Source organism: Balaenoptera acutorostrata, chromosome 19, assembly GCF_949987535.1.
Source record: "Balaenoptera acutorostrata chromosome 19, mBalAcu1.1, whole genome shotgun sequence".
NCBI classification, from domain to species: domain Eukaryota; kingdom Metazoa; phylum Chordata; class Mammalia; order Artiodactyla; family Balaenopteridae; genus Balaenoptera; species Balaenoptera acutorostrata.
The window spans coordinates 4,497,326-4,519,990 of record NC_080082.1 but is presented as its reverse complement, the minus strand read 5'-3'; the positions used below and the strand labels follow the sequence as shown (position 1 = coordinate 4,519,990).

The window sequence follows — 22,665 nt, the reverse complement described above, 5'->3', positions numbered from 1 at the left end:
GGAGAGCTTGGAGGTGATGAGGAAGAGGATGTGTCTGAGAGCCCTGCCCCTTGCTGTTCCTAGAATCCCATCAGTACCTCTGGGCTCAGTGGGAAAGTGCTGTGATGGATTAGCAATGTCTGCCATGGGTACTGGATGGGAAGTGAAGGCATACTTGTTATGTGTTTCCCATCCCAGGTAGTAGCAGGGCTGTGGGAGAAGGGAGCTGGGCAGATTACTAGTAATAATCGTGACTAACATTTCTTAAGCACTTAGAATGTGCCAGGCACCATGTTAAATGCTTTTCCTGCTCTATTTCATTTCATCTTCAAACCAACTCTTGGAGAAGAGTACTCTGGTCCCTCCTCTATGTCAGCTCCATGAGAGTCATGATTTTATTTATCTGTGTTTAGCACTATATCCCCAGCACCTAAAAGAGTACCTGACCCATGGCCAGCACTCAGTAAGTATTTGCTGTTGAGTAGATGAATTCCCATTTTGCAGATAAAGAAACCGAGGCCCAGAGAGGTAACTTGCTCAAAGTCATACAGTTAGCAAGAACTGCTCTAGGGCAGTGTCTCTGGAATGTTGTGAGACAATGGAATTGTTCTATGATCTGTGCTGTCTCATATGGGGGCCACTAGCTGCAGGTGGCTGGTGAGGATGTGACATGGGGCTCAGGCAACTGAAAAAGTGAATTTTAAATTTTATGTAATTTTAACTAATTGAAATGGAAATGGCCACATGTGGCTGACGGTGACCATTTTGCCTAGCACAGCTCTAGAGCTTGAAGGCTTGACCACCCTAGACACCCGGCCCAGGTTCTCCAAGTCAAACATGATAACACCAAGACTTTTTCAATTGTAATTCCATCCGGGAGAGCAGGGGGTGTAATCAGTGAATGAATCTCCAAGGAATTGCATTTGTGCTCCTCTGGCCACACAATTCTGGGAAGGCTTTTATCCATATGCCTAGTTTTACACATGAGAGGTTTGAAGATTCCAGAGGAGACGTGGCTCAGTCAGGGTTACCTGCTGACCTTGGGCCCCAGCCAGGTTTGCAACCCTGACATGCCAAGCGCTTCATTTTCACAGTTGGCAAACAGGGAAGCATGTGCCTGGTCTGGTGAACCAGGGCAGAGTCAGGCTGTGGGCAATGCCAGCTTAGTTAGGGACCTCGGCGACAAGTGACAAGCAGTTCTGACCGGACGGGCCCCAAGACGGAGTCAGCTCCCGGAGAAGCCGTGACACACAGGGAGCTTCCTGTACATTCTGTGCCTGGTACCCGCCTCCCCTCCTGCCTTCTCTCTTCCTTTCTTGGGGGCTGAAATCTTCCTTTCCCCCCGGTCACAACACAACAACGTGATCTTGAGAACATGCCTGAAGCTGATGAACGAATGCTAAGGTGTTAATGGTTAATAGAAAAGAGCCCAGGGCTTCCCTGGTGGCTCAGTGGTTGAGAGTCTGCCTGTCAATGCAGGGGACGCGGGTTCAAGCCCTGGTCTGGGAGGATCCCACATGCCGCGGAGCAACTAGGCCCGTGAGCCACAACTGCTGAGCCTGCGCGTCTGGAGCCTGTGCTCTGCAACAAGAGAGGCCTGCGCACCGCGATGAAGAGTGGCCCCCGCTCACCGCAACTAGAGAAAGCCCTCACACAGAAACGAAGACCCAACACAGCCAAAAATAAATAAATTAAATAATTTTTAAAAAAGAAAAGAAAAGAGCCCATTCTGGGGACTTCCCTGGCGGTCCAGTGGTTAAGATTCTACCCTTCCAATCCAGGGGGCGATCCCTGGTCGGGGAACTAAGATCCCACATGCTGTGCAGAGTGGCCATTAAAAAAGAAAAAAAAGTATCAATTTTCAAATGATTTCTATTTTAACAGGAAACAAAGGCTTCAGCCAAAGAAGAGTTCTCTAACTGGTAGACAGTCAGGCATCGTCAGCAAAAGCTCAAATTTATGGAGCTTTATGCATGGGGTACAGTCGGAAGTGGTCAGCATGTAGTAATTCATTTATTATTATTCATTCATTCATTCACTCACTCATCCATCATTTATTAATTCGTCAACACCATGACAGGAACAAAGGCTTCCCCATTTGGAGATGGGAAACTGAGGCACGGTGTAGCCGGTCCAGTTCACACAGCCGGGGAGTAGCCAGGCCGGGGCTCAAATCCAGGCAGAGCTGGGGAGAAAAGTCTTGGGGAGACGGAAGGAGGAAACAGCAAGTGCCAACTGAGGGGAGGTCTTTTCTCTTTTAATCTGAGATTTTAGGGATGACCAAGGCCTGGGCCCACATTCCCGCTGTGGCTCTACCCATTTGCTGGTCTGTTGCTTCTTATCCTACAGTCTAAACAGTTACAAACTTACCGGAGTGATTGAGCCAAGAATTCCGCTTGCGAACGTGATCCCGGGTGGCCCCTAGGCTGACTCGTTTATGCTGGGCTGCGATTTTTCTACATTACTCAGGCTCTGGGAGGGAAGCTGGGCCAAGGACAAACCTCTGGTGAGAAGAACAGTTTTTAGAGAGCCGGCCCCGCCTCCTCCTTCTCCCCTCCTCCTCCTCCTCCAAGAGACTCAGAGACCTGGAAACTCCCTGGAGGGTGAGGGCTGCAGCTGCAAGTAGCAGTGCTCACGGGCCTCCCCCTGCCCCCAGCCTCCCCCCTCCAGCCCCCGCCCCTACAACCAGGCCCAGCTGTTCCTGGGACCCAGCTGGCAGCTCGCTGACACCTCTCCCTGCCTCCCCTTAGGACCAGCTACAACCTCCTGAGCACCAGGAAGGTCAGAGCCAAGAAGGTAATTTGAAAGAAAAGCAGCTTGCAGCCTTTCCAGGCTGGGTAACTGGGTAACTGGGCGCTGGCATACAATGGCCTGGGTTCCTCATCCCGGTTCCTGCACTTACCAGCTGTGTGATATTAGCGCCAACCAATCGTTCAGAGCCTCAGTTTCCTCATCTGTAAAGTGAGACTAACAGTAGCATGGACCCACAAGGTACCAAGAGGATTCCACGGGTGATGGAGAGAGTGTTTAGCATGGGGCCTGTGCGTTACCCACAATCAGCCTCGGCCCCTCCCCCTCCCTCCTTTTGTTATTCTGGGTGTCCAGGTGATGCACGTCTGTACTAGGGTGTTCCGCTGTGACATATGCTTTGGAACTGAGGCTTGGAGAATGAACATAACATTAGCCTCAAGGGTTCTTTGGTGACAGTCCCAACTGTTCCATCTAGGGCCAGCAGACACACAGGGCCCCGCACTCAGAAAGGCCCCGCACTGGAGGTTTAATGCTCTACAATTGTTGTCTTGAAATTCTTAATAATTTTATCTTTTGACATTGTATTTTGTAAGCAAAGCCAAATGGGACAACGGAGCATGTTCTGGGGGACTTGGAACCTCGTTCACAGGCTCCATCTCCCCTCACCCTGCCCCCCAGCACCATTTGTTTCTTTTTTTATTTTTTATTTTCTTTTATTTTTTATTTTTTTAATATAATTTTGTTTATTTTTGGCTGTGTTGTGTCTTTGTTGCTGCACGCGGGCTTCCTCTAGTTGTGGCGAGTGGCGGCTACTCTTCGTTGTGGTGCATGGGCTTCTCATTGCGGTGGCTTCTCTTATTGCGGAGCATGGGCTCTAGGCGTGCAGGCTTCAGTAGTTGTGGCTCGTGGGCTCTAGAGCGCAGGCTCAGTATTTGTGGCGCACGGGCTTAGTTGCTCTGCGGCATGTGGGATCTTCCCGGAACAGGGCTCGAACCCGTGTCCCCTGCATTGGCAAGGGGATTCTTAACCACTACGCCACCAGGGAAGCCCCTGTTTCTTTTTTTTAATTGCAGTATAGTTGATTTACAATGTCGTGTTAATTTCAGGTGTACTACATAATGATTCAGTTATACATATATAATGTATATATTCTTTTTCAGATTCTTTTCCCTTTTAGGTTATTACAAAATATGGAGTATAGTTCCTTGTGCTATACAGTAGGTCCTTGTTGGTTATCTGTTTCATACATAGTCCAGGACGGTTCTTGACCAGGCATCTTTGCCCCTGCCTGGCAATCACTGTCGCCCATCGGGGGCCTGGGTACTGCAAGAAGGCTTGGGGCAGCCTCTGCCCTGCCTACCAGCTCACATGGCCCTAGGTGCTTGTGAGGGTCTGTCTGCACAAGTCCTACAAGTACCCATGTCCAGAGGAGCAAGGCATGAAACAGCAAATAAAAAGCACCACAACGGGTCGCAGGAGAGACTGCAGAAGAAAGGAGAAAGCTGTTTTCCTGCTTTATGAACAACCAGGGAACCACCTGGCCCTGGTTCCACTTGATGGGGCTGAATCTCAGAAATGATGGGGTGCTGAGCCACTGACTAGGGGTACTTACCGAGACAGGCTTTGCGGGGAGGTCAGACCCTTACAAACAGGCGCTCCTCTGACCCAGCAACTTCGTTTTACCATCAGGCGTGGCTGCAAGAATGTTCACCTGTGTTATGATAATAGTGAAGCCAGCTGGGTGCCCAAAAATGAGGGAGGGTCAAGTCCACAATCCAATAGAAGAGAACTTATTGACACGTGAAAAGCTCGTGATATTTGCAAAAGTGTGTGTGTGGGGGGGGGCAGTTTCCAAAGGGCCTGCGCCACATGAAGTCACATGCATGGATGCGTGGGGAACACTGGGCCGATCTACGCTTAAGTACTGACAGCTGTTCTCCTCGGGTGGGTAATGTTTTCCCGTTTGTGCTTGTCTGTGTATTCCAAGTTCTCTGCATGGAGCGTGCCTCACTTTTATCATGGCACAAAGGCAGGATGGTGCAGAAGGCAAGGTTAGGCCTGCAGACTGCGGTGCCCAGTTCTGACCAAATTCAGAACCAAAACAGGTCTGATCATTGAAATTTGAATATTGGGAAAAACTCGTCTTTTCTAAGCCAGGTTGTCTCTGGCATGGGAACAAACACACACAGGACTGCCTAGGTTCCAAGCCCGGCTCTGCTCCTTATGAGCTCTGTGACCTTGGGCACAGAGTTAACTTTTCCAGGCCTCAGTTTCCCCTTCTGTAAACAGAGAAAGTAAACAGTACCTCCCTCAAAGAGTCCAGGAGATTAGATGAGTGAATATGTACAGGGAGCTCAGAGCAACGTGTAGCACATGTGAGCTGTACAGGGGTTGTGGTGGTAGTGGTGATATTATTGTGAAAAACTACATAAGGGGAAAATATGGAGAGACAACAGTATTAATAATTATTTTTGGACAGTGCAGGAGTGAGTGGTTTATTTTTCCTTTCGGACTTTTCTGTATTTTCCAAATTAACTTAAACACGCGTGACTTTTCTAATTTGAGAGAAAATGAGACGTAAAGGGAAAAAAAGTGAAAGGATGGTTCTCCAGGTGGTGATAGGGAAAACAGGACAAAGTCAGCTTAGCCAGGCCTGCACGTTTTTCAGGTCAGTGTCACGTGGGGATTCCTGAGCATGTCCCAGGCCCTTACTACAGGCACTCCCTTCAGTTTGTACATCTTCTCATTCATATAGAACCCATCACCAGGAAGACAGACATCCATGCCAAGTTATAGGCTGCTAAAATATCTAGGGACTTCCCTGGCGGTCCAGTGGTTAGGACTCCGCGCTTCCATTGCAGGGAGCATGCGTTCTTAGATCCCTGGTCAGGGAACTAAGATCCCGCATGCCATGTGGCACAGCCAAAATAAATAAATAAATACAATACAATAAAAAATCTATAGCTAAATCTCTCTAGATAGATAGATAGATCCATGTATGCGTAGAGAGATCCATATATACCTTTATCTATATCTACTTGTCCTTATCCATATCTTTCTATATAGAATTTTTAAGTATAGCTATAAAAAAGAATACATCCCACCCATAGCACTCTGAATATATCCCTAACACAGGACTGACCCGGATACAGTAATTGCTCATTTATTTGTTTGTCTCCCTCCCTAAAACCCTTGAAACTATCTTCTTTCTATCCCTGGCAACTACCACAGTGCCTGGCACATAGTAGGAATTCCCTAAAAGTCTGCTGAGTGAGTTAATGAATGAAGAAGTACATGAATTCATGTAATAGTGGAGATTTGCATGTCAAGATACAGACTTAGAACAAGATGTGAGATTAGCTTTGTTGGGGTGGGAAGGGGTCAAGGAGGGGTCAAAGATGGGCAAGTAAGGCTTTAAAGAGATACCTGAGGGCTTCCCTGGTGGCGCAGTGGTTAAGAATCCCCCTGCCAATGCAGGGGACACGGGTTCGAGCCCTGGGCTGGGAAGATCCCACATGCCACGGAGCAACTAAGCCCGTGCGCCACAATTACTGAGCCTGCGCTCTGGAGCCCGCGAGCCACAACTACTAAGCCCGCGTGCCACAACTACTGAAGCCTGTGCGCCTAGAGCCCATGCTCCACAACAAGAGAAGCCACCAGAGTGAGAAGCCCGTGCACCGCAAAGAAGAGTAGCCCCCGCTCGCCGCAACTGAAGGAAGCCCACGCGCAGCAACAAAGATCCAATGCAGCCAAAAATACATAAATAAATTTATTAAAAAAAAAAGAAAAAAGAAAAAGGTAACTCCCTGTACCACGAAGAGAGCATTCTTTATTTAAAAAAAAAAAAAGACGCTCTCAATCCTTCCCAGAGAAGGCAGGGAATAGAAAAACAGGGACAGAGAGAAATTTTTTTGTTTGGTTTCGTTTTTGTAACAGCTTTATTTATTTTTTAAACATCTTTATTGGAGTATAATTGCTCTACAATGGTGTGTTAGTTTCTGCTTTATAACAAAGTGAATCAGCCATACAAAAATATGGAACGCTTTACGAATTTGCGTGTCATCCTTGCGCAGGGGCCATGCTAATATTTTCTGTATCGTTCCAATTTTAGTATATGTGCTGTCGAAGCGAGCACAACAGCTTTACTGAGATACAACCCATACCATATATTTTTTTTGTTTCTGGGCACCGCGCGGCTTGTAGGATCTTAGTTCCTTGACCAGGGATTGAACCCAGGCCACAGCAGTGAAACCGCCATGTACTAACCACTGGACCGCCAGGGAAATCCCATATTCACCCTTTTGAATTGTACATTTCAATGGTTTTTTTGTATATTCAGAGTTGTGCAATCTTCAATACCACCTAATTTCAGAACATTTTTATCACTCTCCCCCCTCAAAATCTCTTAACAGCCACCCACCCCATTTCCCCCCAACTGGTTAGCCCTGGGTAACCACTAATCTTTCTGTCTCTATGGACTTGCCAGTCCTGGACACTTCATATAAATGGACTCATACAATATGTGTCCTTCTGTGTCTGACTTCTTTCACTTAGCATAATGTTTTCAAGGTTTATCCAGGCTGTAGCATCAGTTTGACAAGGATAGATCCGTGATGGTTAAACTCATTCATTCCTCGAAAATTTATTGAGCGGCTACTAGGTGCCAGCCCTGGGGGCCCAGCCAGGAATAAAACCGACAGTAAACCCTGCCCTGGAGGGTTTCTAGTGGGGGAGAGAGACAATAAGTCAAATGAACAAGGAAATGATTTAGAAGATTAGACGGTGGTAAAAGCTAAGTGAAGCGGAAAGCTGGAAACGGGGTGAGGAGAGAGGGATGGTGACTTTAATCACGGGGTCAGCGAAGGCCTCACCGTAGGGTGAACGCAGAGGCCGACCGAGCTAAGGCTGGAAGGAGGTGAAGGTGCGAAGGTGCCACCGCGATGGCCCCTCCCAGCACTCCGGTCCCCCCAGGCCCGGGACCATGCCTGTCCCTCCACGCCGTGTCCCCGCGCCTAAGACGGCGGGCGACACCCAGTAGGCATTTCGCGGTGCGTGACTGTGAGTGGCCCGCCTGGGCCGCAAGCGAGTCCGGCGGCCAGGGGGACAGCGGGGCGAGGACACCGCGCTCCCCGCGCCCCCCGCGCAGGCCCCGCCTGCCTGGGACAGGCCCCGCCCCCGCGCCGCCAGAGCCCACCCCCTCCCGGCCGCCGCCATTGGCCGCGCGCGCCTCCGCCCTCGGCCTCGCACTTCCTGGCAGAGCCATGGCCGCGCACCCGGCCGTTCAACGGGCTCCGACGCCCGGGCCCCGCCGCCCCGCCCGCCCGGCCCCGCCGCTCGGGATCCCCGCGTCGCGCCCGTAGCGCGCCCTCCCAGGTGGGCCTCCGCGCGCGCCCCCTTCCTGCCCGGGCCGAGAGCCGCGCGCCGTCCGGGGGCCGGGGCGGGGGGCGGGCCTGCCTCGGGAGGGTCCCCGGCCCCGCGAGCTGCGACCCGGTTCCGCCCCTGGGATCTCTTTGTGCTCGGGGGGCGGGGGGAGGATCGCGGGGCCGGGGGCGAGCGGAGGGGCCGCCGCGGGGCCGGTGTGGGGGGTGGAGAGGGGGCCGCCGCCCCCGCAGGTGAGACAGGTGCGGCCTGTGCGGCCGGCCCGCGCGGCCCAGGTGAGTGACTGTCCTCGCGTCCCGCCGCGGGCGCCAGTCCCGGGCGCAATCCAGCTCCGCCTCCTCGCAGCCGGCTCGAGCCCGCCCGGGCGGCCGTTGTGCCGGCGGTTCCGCCAGGGGGTGCTGGGTCCGAGCGAGCGACAGCGGCGTTCCCGGAGACCCTGCCGGCGAGACCCGGGACGGGTGGGTGTCGGCGGGCGTCCGCGTCCACCTCCACGACGCTGTTTCCCCGAGCGCTGCGGTCGGGCACGTTTAGGGTCGAAACCCGGGGAAGGAGCCGGGAGAGGAGGCTCCCAGGGACCCTCCCGTCCGGACGCGGCCTCGGTTCCCGTGTTTACTAAAAGACCTTTTACGCCTCACTGGGGATCGCCACCGTCCCTGCGTGTGGCCTTGACTCCTCACCTGCTTGCAGAAAGCACAGGAGGCAGCTGATACCCACACTCCTGTAGCAATGAGCCCCAAACCACTTGCCCGCAGACAAAAGGGAGCCTCCACAAGGGGATACTCTCTCTAGAAATCTTGGCCTAGAAAAGAAAGCTCTTAGCACTGAAGGCAGACCTGAGCCCTGGCTGGCCGCCTGCGGTGGTGCAGACTGTCTGCTGTGTGACCTTGGGCGGGGCCGCACGGCCACCTGAGCCTCGGTGTCAGAAACGATGGTGGCACCTGTCTCAGAGGGTGAAGGTGAAACAAGGAAGTCAGGGGTGAGCGTTAGGATGGATGCTGGTGTCCTCTTCCCTCTCTGAGCCCCCCAGCATCCTAGGAGCAGACAGACAGGACAGGGGTGGGGACAGCTGGTCTTTGTCACAAAGTTGCTGGTTTGTCGAGAGAAAGCTAGTTGTCCCTTCCTTCTCCCCAGGGAGCTGGCAGGATGGACGGTGCCTGGATTCGTCCCCCCACCCAACGTGGGAGCGCTGGAGCCCCTTCTGTGTGTCCCTGATTATCTTGACACAGAGCTGACTCCTTGTCACATTGTTCTTTATTAGCAAAGGCTGTGTGTTCAGTAGGTAACAAATTGACTCTTTTCAACTCTGCTAGCAGGGGGAAGAATTCCTCCTTAAACCCTCAGTCCCAGTATGTGACTTGTGCCCATATTCCTAGCTTAGTCCTTCCTCTGTGTGCCCCCCATCCTCCGAGGTCCCCCAAAGCCCGGCTCTGTGCTGTTAGTGGGTTGCTTGACTTTTCAAAGCTGGAAGAAACCTTAACATCCCCTGATAAACCAGCCCGGTCCATGGATTCAACCATGAAGTCTACAGAGGTTAACTTACTTGTTCAAGTTTATCCTGCATGTTCCAGCTGGGGCATGGGCTCCGCCTGCAGAGGTTTCCTGCCTGTGGGCATTTTTTTTAACGGTCAAGTGAAATAGCCCAGGGATTGAGAGCAGGAAAGCCTCCTTAGGTCTGCTTCTTCCTGTGTGTGACGCTGGGCAAGTTACTTCCCCTCACTGCCATCAGCTTCTTCCTTTATAAACTGAGGATAATAATAGTGCTGGCCTGGTGGGCTTGTTGTGGGGATTAAATCAGTGAGACACAGAAAACACTTAAGACAGTGCCTGTGTCTAGAACGTACTTTACACTTCGTAGTCGTCACTGCATCATATCCTTAACTTCATGAAATTTTAAAAGTATGAGATTCTTAAAGATTAGGCCACATTCAACCAGGCATCCCAGGGAAGGGCCCATGTCTGTCCAGTTTTGAAGCTGGACAGACTCAGGTTTGATTCCCAGCCATTCACTAGCTTTGTGACCTTGAGCTCAATATCCTCATCGATAAAATGGGTTAAGTGACATCAGCCCGGCCAAATAGTTGTGGGAGTTTAATGAGATAGCACATGTCAACTTGGTTCCAGGGTCATAGTCTGGGTTCTGAAATGATAACTGTTGTCATTATAATCTTGATCTCTCGAAAAGGCCGAATTCAGCTCAAGCATCCAAAGGTAGGTACTTGTAGGAGGTGGGCTAAACGACATGATGTTGTCGGATTTTAGGTGAAAAAGGGACACTTATTAAATGTTCTATCTGATTCTAACCCTCTGATTTTTTCAGCTCTCAGAGTAAGGGAGTTCTTTGTAGTACAGTTTTTTCTCCCTCTTCCCTCCACGTGACTGTTTCGCTCTTGCTGTCACTGATACCTGCCAGCAGAGCCTGCGATTCATGAATAACCTCGAGTTATTACTACACGCTCAGAAGTCCTGTTCTTGTCGTAGGGCTGCGATCTTGTTTATGATGGAGGGAAGCCGGCAGACGCGAGTGTCTCGGCCGTACAAGATCAGCGAATCCTCAAAGGTCTGTGAATGGGTCGCTCACCACCTGTGCAAATTGCCAAAGAAGCGTGAGATTTTTCTAATGAGCTCATTCTTATTGCACAGACTGATTTTCTGTTCTTGGTGTTGGTGTTAATCTCCTTAACAATGACTAGAGGTGGCACAGTCAAGGAGTGGAAAAATCATAAAATCAGAGCAGGGGTTGGGGGGTGCGAGGGATGTTAGAAACAAAACTTGACTCGTTTATCCCATGCCTGGCATCTACAGGACACGGTGGACGCCATGGGATTTCTGTTTCCACTTGGGGCTCAAAAACTCCAAGACTGTGTCCATGGAGAAGCCAGCCCCCAACCTTGTAGTGGGTACAACACTTTGTATACCTGGATGTTAAGGGCCCAGAGTCTTCCCCGGTCGTGACTTTCTGAGACCCTAGGAGCCAATGAGGGTGGGTTCCCCACGGCGGGGCTACCTACCTGTGGCGCACTGACTACATCAGACTCACCCTGGGAGATGGGGAGGGGGCAGGTGTCACATGAGAAGTGCATATGCCCAGCCCCACCGCAGACCTGCTAAATTAAAATCTCAGAGCAGGACCTGCAAATCTGTACCTTTAGCAAACCCTCAGGTGACTTGGAGCGGCCCCTTTCCCTACAGCTGCTGTAGATAAGGTTTGGGGGACCCGTTGGCGAGACAGTCCCAATTTACACCTGTCTCTTTATGAATATTAATAACACCCTTTTCTTTCTTTAGTTTTTATTTTTTATTTATTTTTTCGGCCGCACTGCAGCTTGTGGGATCTTAGTTCCCCGACCAGGCATTGAACCCTGGCCCTCGGCAGTGAAAGTGCGGAGTGCTAACCGCTGGACCGCCAGGGAATTCTTTAAAAGTGTCCTTTTTTGAAGATTAAATGTCACGTTTACCTTAGATCGTGCCTTCTCCATGGGGCTGATATTGTTCACAAGGAGATGAAATGGGTTCTTGGGGGTCTAGAAAGAATTTTACTATTTTAAAGTAGAAAGCTATACATATAATACACGCACAGATATATAGAATATATATTATGTGTTAAAATGACATGGCGAGCTATTAGGAAAAAAATATCTTAAAAGCAGACTGGAAAAAAGATGAAGAAATACCGTTTTAGATAAAGGGAGTTGGGAGCAGCCTATAGATAAGAGGAGAAGAAGGGAGAACGAGGTTCGACAGATGTGTAAAGAAGAAAAATGGGGTGTAATTTTCAGGGGAGGTTGGTCCTCCTGAGAAATGCTCTCCTATTTCCATTTGAGTTGACTGAGAAGGCTCTTGCCAAAGCCCGGCTTTATCTGCTGCGAAACCCCAGAAGGGTCTTGCTGCTGACTCAAAGGGGCTTTGTTTGGGAGCTTGGCTGCAGAGACAGCGTAGCTTTCTAAGTTCTACAGCGCTAGAAATCTTTGTCCCTTCAAGCCAGATTCTGAGCTTGTCTGTCTCTGAATTGAAGCTTTTAGGAGTAGGCTTCTCTATCCCTTGGTTCGTTGTATTTATGTTCCTAACTCTTTATATTTAAAAAGTGCCCAAATCATAATGTACCCTTGATTTTCTAGACATTCAACACACCCAGTTAAAGAACATTACCAAACCCCTCCAGCCCCTACAATCAAGACGGCCACTCGCCCAGCTTCCAGTCCTGCAGCTTTGCCTGCCCTTGAACTTATATAAATGGGGTCAGGGGTGGGTCCCCTGGGTGCCTGGCTCCTTACTCTCGTCACCCTGCTTTTGAGGTTCACCCTGATTGCTGCATGTGGTAGTAGATCGTGCCCTTCTCAGAGCAGTGGAGTCTTCCGTTGTGTAGCTGCCACTGTTCATTTATCTGCTCTAAAATGTGTTGATCCATTTTGATGCCGAATTCTTTTTTACTTTTTAATTAATTATTTATTTATTTAATTTAATTAATTTACCTATTTGGCCATGACGCGCAGCTTGCAGGATCTTAGCTCCCCGACCGGGGATCGAACCCGTGCCCCGTGTAGTAGAATCACAGAGTCCTAACCACTGGACCGCCAGGGAGTTCCCCGAGTTCTTTTTTAATATAAGATACCCCATACCTGCTGCTTTCTGCCCAGTGTTAGATCCTGAGTTTCTTCACCTGATTAAAGTGCTAAAGTAAGAAACAAAGGAATGAACAGGGTTAATACCACTGGAGAATGTTGCAGGTCGGAGTTTCTAAATTATATGAAATGTTGCAACTCAGTTACTGATGCCAGTTTAATGTTGGGAAGTCACGTTGGTCTGTTTTTAGTTCTGGTCTCTGCTGCTGTACTAAATAACCAGAAACGGGCTGTAGTCAAGACCCAGGTAAAGAATTAAACGTGCCTACTTCGCCTGGAGACCCAGCAGTAGAAACAGTGGCCGCCGTCTCCCCTGCCCTGGCTCACTGCAGCAGGTGGCTCCTCTGGTAGCTGTCGTCTGGGGCTCTCCCCAGTCCCTGCCCCTCCCCAGGGCTGTTTCCCTTTCCACACCGTAGCCTGGGGGCGTGTGCCCCTGTTTAAGCGGGGTAATTCCAGCACCCTCACCAGCTTGGAAACAACCAGGAGCCCGGGGTGGGCTGTCAGCCCGCCTGATGCCCCTCACTTGCTTCTCTAGGACACTAGCCTTCACTATTACTCGGTAGCTTGCCGCTGTAGTGCCTTTTTCATTTCCTTCCTTCAGTCCGCACCCAAGAGGGGCCCCAAGCCAATATGTGTTGAAGCCCAGACCAGGCCAGCCTGGCTCTCTCTCTGAATAACCAGAATAGACGGAGATATCTGTGTATGGACCTACAAGAAACCATCCTGTAATGTAAGGTAGGAGAGCCTGGCTCTGTAAACTTGGAAGGGAAGGAAGCTTTAGGGAGCGTCTATTTGGTACCCTCAGAATGTGAGGACATTGCCCAAGACTGTTGCACAGACAGAGCGATTGATGTGGGAATTGGCCGGGCGGGGAAGAACCACGGGAAGTAAAGTACCCCAATTACTAATGCATCGGAGGCGGTAAGGAGCAGATTTGGAAGGGAAGAAAAAACCACCCCCCTGCTGTAGGACACATGTTGAGAAGTAACCCAGAAGGACCTGTGCACCGGTCACCCAGCTGCTCACACCTGCTGAGCCCTCGCCCACGTGTCTTCCTTTCCACCACCACTTCACCTCGGGCTTAACGCCCGCCCCGCCCCTTTCCCCAATCGTCCCTGAATCGCCCTGCTACCTGGTTGATATTTCTGAATGGTCTGTCTTTCCATATGTTGAATTTTCTTGTTGTTTTTATAGGGAATAAATAAAGCAGTGTGAAATATCCTAATTAGTTCTTCCAGGGTTTAGAAACCGTTGTCTGGGTCTGATTTTTCTTTGTATCCTCAAAAGCCCAGGGCAGGCAGATAACAGTCAAGCAGTGTCCACCAACCTGAATTTATTGAATTAATTCCTATTAACTATTCATATTAACTGATTCGTTAATTCCAGTGTAGCATGGTGATTAAAGGTTTGGGCTCTGGCATCAGACCTAGGTTCAAATGCCAGCCCTGCCCTTCAGTCCCTGTGGGACTTCGGGCACGTTTCTTAGTCTCCCTGAACCTCCCTTTTCCTCATCTGGAATAAGGGGGTTATAACTGACGTTCCGTTGGAGGGTTCCTGTGACGCTCAAATGAGAGAGTGCAGGCGAGTGCACAGTGCGGCCTGCAGCACATGCAGCTCCCGGGAAGAGACAGCGTTCCTGCAATTTACATACGTTTTCTGGCAATGACTGTTGAAGCCGTGTTTCTGAAAGTAAGATTCCCCAGAGCACGTTAGTCTGGATATATTGCAGAGTCTCTGGGACCCTCTACCTCCCCGGACTGGTCTCTGTAGCATAACTGTCGGCACCGCGACCCCGTGGGAACTGACGGTCACGGCAGCTGACTTTGCTCCCGCTCTCCTCGGGCCAGCTCTGTGCCGTGTTCTGTCTCATGACCCCTGCCCCGCACCGAACCTGGGTGAGACCAGGAGCCGAGGCTCGGAGGCTGCTCGTGACCCACCCAGATCACACAGCTGCAGAGCAGTGGAGCGGGGGTTCCACCAGCTTCTGTCCGACTTGAGAGGCTACACCCCAGGCAACTTCACCCTCCCGATAGGACAGCGTTTTCGAACCCATGTGCCGTGACCCACACACACTAAGAAGGAGAGAGAGACAGGGAAGGAGGGAAGGAAGGAAACTTTGGGGAATTCTGTTTACAAAGAAGGAGGAGAGAGGGAAAACGAAACAAAGGGAAAAAGAAGAATTGAGTTAAAATTTTTATTTGTAAAGAAGGGAAGAAAGGAAATGTACAAATACATATGCACATGTACAGGGAAACACCCTGATTTTCTGTGAGGTGCTCTGACACCTTGTTTCCTGTTCTCTCTCATTCCACTGTATGTCAGTGCTGGTCGCGTAGCGCTAGCTGGGCCCCTGCGGTGTGGAGGCGGGTCGGCGGCCCCCTCCCCTCCTGACACGCACTCTCCACCGCCACCGCAGGTGTACCGCTGGGCCGAGCACTCAAGCACAGTGCTGCAGCGGCTGAACGAGCAGCGCCTGTGCGGCCTCTTCTGCGACGTGGTCCTGGTGGCCGATGAGCAGCGCGTGCCAGCCCACCGCAACCTGCTGGCCGTGTGCAGCGACTACTTCAACTCCATGTTCACCCTCGGCATGCGCGAGGCCTTCCAGAAGGAGGTGGAGCTGATCGGCGCCTCCTACATCGGGCTCAAGGCCGTGGTGGACTTCCTGTACGGCGGGGAGCTGGTGCTGGACGGTGGCAACATCGACTACGTCCTGGAGACGGCCCACCTGCTGCAGATCTGGACGGCGGTGGACTTCTGCTGCGAGTACCTGGAGCAGGAGGTGAGCGAGGAAAACTACCTGTACCTGCAGGAGCTGGCCTCCATCTACAGCCTCAGGCGGCTGGACGCCTTCATCGACGGCTTCATCCTCGGCCGCTTCGGCACGCTGTCCTTCACGCCCGACTTCCTGCAGAACGTCTCCCTGCAGAAGCTGTGCGCCTACCTGGGCAGCAGCGAGGTGCAGCGGGAGTGCGAGCACGACCTGCTGCAGGCCGCCCTGCAGTGGCTGACGCAGCAGCCCGAGCGCGAGGCCCACGCCTACCAGGTGCTGGAGAACATCCACTTCCCGCTCATCCCCAAGAACGACCTGCTGCACCGCGTCAAGCCGGCCGTGTGCTCACTGCTGCCCCGCGAGGCCAACTGCGAGGGCTTCATCGAGGAGGCTGTGCGCTACCACAACAGCCTGGCGGCCCAGCCGGTCATGCAGACCAAGCGCACGGCCCTCCGCACCACCCAGGCGTGCCTGCTGTTTGTGGGCGGCGAGGTCTCCGAGCGGTGTCTGGAGCTCAGCGACGACACCTGCTACCTGGACGCCCAGAGCGAGCAGTGGGTCAAGGAGACGCCCCTGCCGGCCCGGCGGAGCCACCACTGCGTCGCCGTGCTGGGGGGGTTCATCTTCATCGCTGGCGGCAGCTTCTCGCGGGACAACGGAGGGGATGCGGCCTCCAATCTTCTTTATAGGTATGACCCCCGCTGTAAACAGTGGATCAAGGTGAGATTAAAGCCAGATTATTTCTTTACTCTTGAGGACTTTTGATCTCCTTAACCTTAGCCTTGACTGCCCCCCACCCCCTTCCCTCGCGCCTTGACCACCACCCTGCTTCTTTTTTTTTTTTTTTTTTTTTTTTTTTTTAAAGATTTTCTTTTTAATTAATTAATTTATTTATTTTTGTCTGTATTGGGTCTTCGGTTCGTGCGAGGGCTTTCTCCAGTTGCGGCAAGCGGGGGCCACTCTTCATCGCGGTGCGGGGACCGCTCTTCATCGCGGTGCGCGGGCCTTTCTCCATCGCGGCCCCTCCCGTTGCGGGGCACAGGCTCCAGACGCGCAGGCTCAGCAATTGTGGCTCACGGGCCCAGCTGCTCCGTGGCATGTGGGATCTTCCCAGACCAGGGCTCGAACCCGTGTCCCCTGCATTAGCAGGCAGATTCTCAACCACTGCGCCACCAGGGAAGCCCCACCACCCTGCTTCTGAACGAGGTGTGACGATGAAGTGACAAGCCACATCATTTCCCCCCCGGCCCCGGCTGGGGGCGGGGAGGGCTGACCGGCCGCCTTCTGCGGGGACGGTCAGCGTCCAGAGCATTGCCGTGCAGTAGAGCTTCCTTCACCGACAGAACCGTTCTTCACCTGCACCATCCGATACGGTAGCCGCCAGCCACGTGTGGCAGTTGAGCGCTTGCAATGTGGCCCGTGGGACTGAAGAACTGAGTTTTCCGTTTTATTTCATTTTCACTAATTTACATCTGAGTGTAAATGGCCACAGGAGGCTAGTGGCTACCATATTAGATGACACCGGTCTGGAAGACTGACCCATAGTTCTGACAACCTCCCCGTGTCTCGGAGTCTCCGCCGAGCTCCTCTTTGGGACAGGTTTGGAGCTGGCCCAGGAGGCCACGAAGGCTCACACCTGGTAGGAGTCGTGGCCCTTTGGCAGGTGTGGCAGCTGATTCCGGGACAGGCCTGGGCCTTGATGTCAGACCCAGGTTCGCGCCCCAACTTGGCTAAATCGTAGCCAGGGGTTTCAGACTGGTTCCTTGCCCGCTCCAAATTTCAGCTTCTCCCTCTGGAAACGGGTGGGGGGATGCTGACCTTCCAGGGTCGGTGGTTGTAGCTCACGTTGATTGGCACATGTGCTCCTTTCCTCCCAAGAACCAGATGGCCACCCGTGAAAGTCTGTCTCAATCTTTATACTCAGACCTCAGTCTTCTTACTTAACTCGGTGCTTTTCTGAGCTCAAGGCTCAGAAGGGACTTGGATGACCTTTTGATTTTATTCTCAAAACTCTAAAACCAAGGTGTAAGTCTTGCACTTGCACTAGACGGAGGCTTCCAGCTTTGAAGCCCGTCCTCCAAACCTTCATAGCGGTGGCAGCCTGACATGGTCTCCTGCGGGACCGTGTTCATTCGTGTGTTCTGCTTGGATGATTTAAAAAAGAAAGAAAAAAAAGAAATTTGGGTCTTCCATTGCTAATTTTCTGTGGAGCACCACTTTCTGCCCATCAACACGGACGACAATCAGCATTAATTTTTAAAATATCTGATTGTGGGGGGGTGAGGGGAAAGATGAACTTTTATTTCAGGAAAGCCCTACATCAGCAGTTCTGACCTGTGTGTGCTGCGGAATTCCAGTCCACAGGGTCGGCCATGTGGCCAGACAGGTTTGGGGAAGTGAATTCTCCATCCACCTCTTGGGGATTCACGAGGTCTCGAGGGTCCTGGGGGCTCTGAGAAATCCCGCCTACAGAGCCCCCCGTTCTTCAAGTTTGGCTCCCTTCCCCAGGCTCATGTGGCCACCACCTCACCTTCCGGGGCTGTGCCTTCCATGGAGCGTGTTTGGGGATGCGGTGCTGGATGTTGACACTGACCCAAGTTTGGGGAAGGGAAGGTACAGGTGTCTCGCCTCCGCAGGTGGCCTCCATGAACCAGCGCCGCGTGGATTTCTACTTGGCCTCCATCGAAGACATGCTGGTGGCCGTCGGCGGCCGGAATGAGAATGGAGCTCTCTCGTCAGTAGAGACCTACAGTCCCAAGACGGACTCCTGGTCCTATGTGGCCGGCTTGCCAAGGTGATTGGGGTTTTGTGGCAGACCCTACAGACATGGAGGCTTTGGGGTTACAGTTGAGCCCACCTCCCTTTCTGGATATTTTGGCCTTCCCATTCCAGGAAGAATCTCCTGGCTTGTAAATAACAGCGTGGGGAGCAGAGGGCATGGTTGTCAGGGTGCCTGTTCTGGGCCATCAGAGTGCAAGTGTCAGCTCTGCCACTGAGACAAACATCCCTCTGTTTCTGAATCTCTTCACTTCCTGAGTTTCGGGGAAATGAGTGCTGAGTTCAGAGAGTGAGAGGTTTACTAAAAACCCCTCTGACTTTGGGCAGGAGGAGTACAGAGGGTGAGGGTTCTCTACCCTCCATCTGACTCCAGCAAGTGTCCTCACCCCACACTCTCTCATTTTCCTCATCTGTAGAGGGGATGTGATGTCAGTACCACCCTGTCAAGGTGTCCATTCCCTGCATTTGTTAACGTCACAGGCTTAGCAGAGGTGCCTGCCATTTATTTGAGCAGCTCCCTGTAGTAGAAGCTGCACTGTTCCTCCAGTTCCCGCCCCTACCCCCAACCCCACAGTAACTACCACCTTCAGGTAAAGGTTCCAAGAAGCCGATGAAGTAGCACCTGGACACCTGTGGATAAGATGATTGGACGATCATGATAGTAGCTGTTGATCACCACGTGTCAGCCTGGGCCATGTGCTTGATGTGATGAGTCCCTTGAATATCCACAGTGATCCAGTGGGGTGGGTAATAACCCACGTAATTGATTACCCAAACCTGAATGACCGTGAACGGAGAGGTCAACCATATAAATCCTGACCCTGTCCTAGGCAAACCAAGACCTGTGTTCTCCCGGGTTCAGGTCTTGTGTACCATCCCACTTTACAGATGGAGAAGTGAGGCTTAATTACATAAGAATATCTGCCACTGTCACTTTCTCTAGGCCAGCCGGGGTGGTTTGTCTACCTTAAGCGTGACAACAACCCTATCGTTATTTTTTTCTAAGTGGACCATCCATGTCCAGAGTTGGAATAAACATAATCCAGGATGTTGCCGTCATTAGGGCGTGCGTGCCCCACATTTGTTCCCTTTGTTTACTCATACCTTTTTTCACTCATTGACTGGCTTGTATAATGAGACCTCCACGAACCCACAGCCCAGCCCAAGAGCCGAAGACGTTGAACGGTAGCCCATCTGCCTGGGACCCATTTGCCCCGTGTGCTCTTCTCCCATCCACTTGCTTCCCGCCTCCAGCTAAGGAATCACCGTTCTGAATGTCGTGACGCCATTCCCTTTTTATTCCACCTTTGTGTGCACTTTTTTTGCTGTTGGTATTTTCTTTTTTGTCTTTATATAGATCTCATTTTTTAGAGCGATTTTAGGTGTAGAGAAAATTGAGCAGAAAGTACAGAGGTTCCCAAGCGCACCCAGCTTCCCCCGTTGCAGTAACTGGTACATTATTTCCAGCTAATGCACCGAAGTCGATACATTAGCATTAACTAAGCTCTCTAGTTTACATTAGGCTGCCTGTCTGGGTTGTGCGTTCTGCGGGTTTTGACACGTGTATGATGATGTGTATCCATGATTACAGTGTCGTACAGAATAGTCCCAGTGCCCGAAGAATCCCTCGCGCGCCATCTTTTTATCCCTCCCTGCTTCCCCTGAACCGCTGGCAGCCACTGACATTTACTGTCCCTTTAGGGCTGACTTTTCCAGACTGTCGTGTAATTGGAGCTGCACTTTGTTGCAGGCCCTGCTTGGTGTGTGATGGGACCAGGGCCACATGTGCGCCTCAGTAGCATAGCGTTTCTAGCCGTAACGAGACAGATGCAGTCTTGTGATGACCACTTCTCAGCTGGGCAGAGAGAGGGCAGAGCTGGGATTCTGGCCCAGGCCGGTCTGGCTGCAGAGCTGCCCGTGTGTCACCTGCCCTTCTCCGTCTGTCACCCCTTCCCATCCTCACCACCCCCTCAGAGGGCAGCTTGTCCCCATTTTGCTGAGGAGAAGACCGGGTCCCCGGCTCACAGAGGCCCAGCCCGTGCAGCACTGAGCTGCCCCTCTGTCTCTGTCGGTCCGTCCATCCATCTGTCTCTCCACAGGTTCACGTACGGCCACGCGGGCACCATCTACAAAGACTTCGTGTACATCTCGGGGGGCCACGACTACCAGATCGGCCCCTACCGCAAGAACCTGCTGTGCTACGACCACCGGACAGACGTGTGGGAAGAACGGCGGCCCATGACCACGGCGCGCGGCTGGCATAGCATGTGCAGCCTGGGGGACAGCATCTACTCCATCGGCGGCAGCGACGACAGCCTCGAGTCCATGGAGCGCTTCGACGTGCTGGGCGTGGAGGCCTACAGCCCGCAGTGCAACCAGTGGACCCGCGTGGCACCGCTGCTGCACGCCAACAGCGAGTCGGGGGTGGCCGTGTGGGAGGGCCGCATCTACATCCTGGGCGGCTACAGCTGGGAGAACACGGCCTTCTCCAAGACGGTGCAGGTGTACGACCGCGAGCAGGACAAGTGGAGCAAGGGCACCGACCTGCCCAAGGCCATCGCCGGCGTGTCCGCCTGCGTGTGCGCCCTGAAGCCGCGGCTGGAGGACAAGAAGAAGAAGGGCAAGGGCAAGAGGCCCCAGGACCGTGGCCAGTGACCCCGCCGCCGCCGCCGCTGCCGCCGCCGCCTGCGGTGCGTCAGGAGACCAGCAGCCACTCGGTAGAATCCCGGAACCATTAGCAACGACTTAGCAGCTTTTTTTACTTTTATGATTCTTGGTATTTCTATGATATCACAGTAACCGATTAAATATTCTGTCTGACTTGACATATTATCTTGCTTGAATAAATAAAGCGGGGCCCAGGCAGGAGCGACCCCTGTGTCTGTGCCAGGGCTGCTTCCCACGTTGCGAACCCCCGTGGGTGACCCCCCCGACCGTCCCCCAGAGAGCAGCCAGGGCAGGGGTGACGCACAGATTTTCCTAGCGAAACGAAGGGCTGCGGTGGGACGTTGCAGATTCCCTAGTCCATGCCTCCCCAAACCTGGCTGAGCTTTGAAGAAAACAGGTTCCTGAGCCCTGCGTCAGAATAAATCGAGTCTGAAACTACCAGGAGTGGTGTAGCGGAGCCTAGAAACTCCTTTAGCCGGTCCCTGGAATGACTGAGCGTCGGCCACGTTCGGAAATCACTGGCAAGGGCATTTTTACAGGTGGGGCCCAGAGACCCATAGAGGGTGCCCGCGTGACCGGGAGTCACCAGCTCGCCGGCAGTCAGGCGAGCCGTGGGACTTCCCAGCAGGGAGGGCTCCCGCCGGGATTTCTTGCTCGGGTGACTGCTGCTTCTAAATAACCCTGTTTCTCCTGGTTGGTCGTCTTCCCGAATTCTAAAAGGGTATAGATAATCGAGGAAGAAAGGTGAAAAAGGGCGCCCTATTCTGTGATGTGTGCTCTCGTCTTTTTACTGTTTCTTTTTTCTGGAACCCGAGGTTTCTCAGATTACTGATGTACTGAGCCCCACAGATCTCCATTTATCACTCAGGAAAGAAAAAGGGAGCCCGCAGAATGTGCCATTGTTTTCTGTGACTCCAGCTCTGAGAAGCCACAGGAAGCTCCCACGTGAGTGAGTGGGGGCCCGTGGATCCCTGACAAGGGAAGGTTGTCCGAGCATCTCCCTCGACTCCAGCGCCGGATCCTGGTCCTGGCCGTCCGCTGCCGAGTAGTTCTGTGCTGGGGGCAAATTTCTTACACAAGTTATGAGCTGTTTCCCCCTTCATTAAGTGACAGATGAAATAATGGCCAGGTCTCCTCCCAGGGGTTAAGCTCTCTCAGTCTATATAAGCTGTGAAAGTGGATTCCGCATCTCCTTATGAGATGCGTGACCAGCCCGGCCTGGTTCCTGCAGTTACCGGAACTCGCAACAGCGTGTGCCGTTTAAGGAGAATTTGAGACTCGTGCCCAAGCCGCTGTGTCACACCAGGACGATGGGCATGGGGTGGGTTTTAATCACGAGCCAAGGGAGGCCTTAGTGATCTATACTGTGGCAGAGATCTGACTGCAGAGACGAGAACACTTAAAGAATAATCGTTAACACTCCTATTAGAATAAGAATCTCAGTTAACTTTTTCTTTCTTTTCCTTTTTTGTCTCTTTACTACACTTCCTTTCCTTTCTCTCGAAGGTTTACTGTGATTTTGATTGGCCTCTTTCTCTAGTAACCAGGAGAGCTGAGAGCCACTTGGGAGTTGAAAGCTTCGGTACCCAAACGATTGCCCCCTCTCGTGAGACGGGGGACCTGTCTGCATATTTATCTGGTTCCTTGCCTATGGAAGTCGCTAAAGGCTTCCAAACTCTTGAGAGGTTCTGCAAGGCATACAAACAGTCAAACCAAAAAACT

The 22,665-nt window shown here is 52.2% G+C and overlaps 1 protein-coding gene and 1 non-coding gene across 5 annotated transcripts; one reads left to right on the top strand and one right to left on the bottom strand.

The window, feature by feature from the left end:
- Window positions 1-6,758: 6,758 nt before the first annotated feature.
- On the bottom strand, window positions 6,759-6,865 carry LOC114236517 (U6 spliceosomal RNA). The gene has a single exon (XR_003622461.2). It is a non-coding gene; the product is annotated as a U6 spliceosomal RNA (small nuclear RNA).
- A 1,079-nt stretch (window positions 6,866-7,944) lies between these two features.
- On the top strand, window positions 7,945-21,101 carry KLHL36 (kelch like family member 36). 4 transcript variants are annotated; one of them, XM_057534549.1, is made up of 6 exons: window positions 7,961-8,103; window positions 9,241-9,384; window positions 10,588-10,666; window positions 15,145-16,218; window positions 18,135-18,292; window positions 20,376-21,101. In XM_057534549.1, exons 3-6 carry the CDS (start codon window positions 10,604-10,606, stop codon window positions 20,929-20,931), a joined length of 1,851 nt encoding a protein of 616 aa, XP_057390532.1. In that variant the 5' UTR covers window positions 7,961-8,103; window positions 9,241-9,384; window positions 10,588-10,603; the 3' UTR covers window positions 20,932-21,101. The 4 variants fall into 4 exon arrangements, with proteins under 4 accessions (XP_057390531.1, XP_057390532.1, XP_007172655.1 ...); XM_057534548.1 differs by lacking the exon at window positions 9,241-9,384 and having other exon boundaries at window positions 7,945-8,103; XM_007172593.2 differs by lacking the exons at window positions 7,961-8,103; window positions 9,241-9,384 and adding an exon at window positions 13,330-13,463.
- Window positions 21,102-22,665: the final 1,564 nt, after the last annotated feature.

Bases quoted from the DNA above. Each gene is read 5' to 3' on its own strand.
- KLHL36 (XM_057534548.1), top strand. From the start codon at position 10,604: ATGATGGAGGGAAGCCGGCAGACGCGAGTGTCTCGGCCGTACAAGATC. The intron at 10,667-15,144 runs GTCTGTGAATGG...CCGCCACCGCAG, and splicing joins AGATCAGCGAATCCTCAAAG to GTGTACCGCTGGGCCGAGCA. The intron at 18,293-20,375 runs GTGATTGGGGTT...GTCTCTCCACAG, and splicing joins TATGTGGCCGGCTTGCCAAG to GTTCACGTACGGCCACGCGG.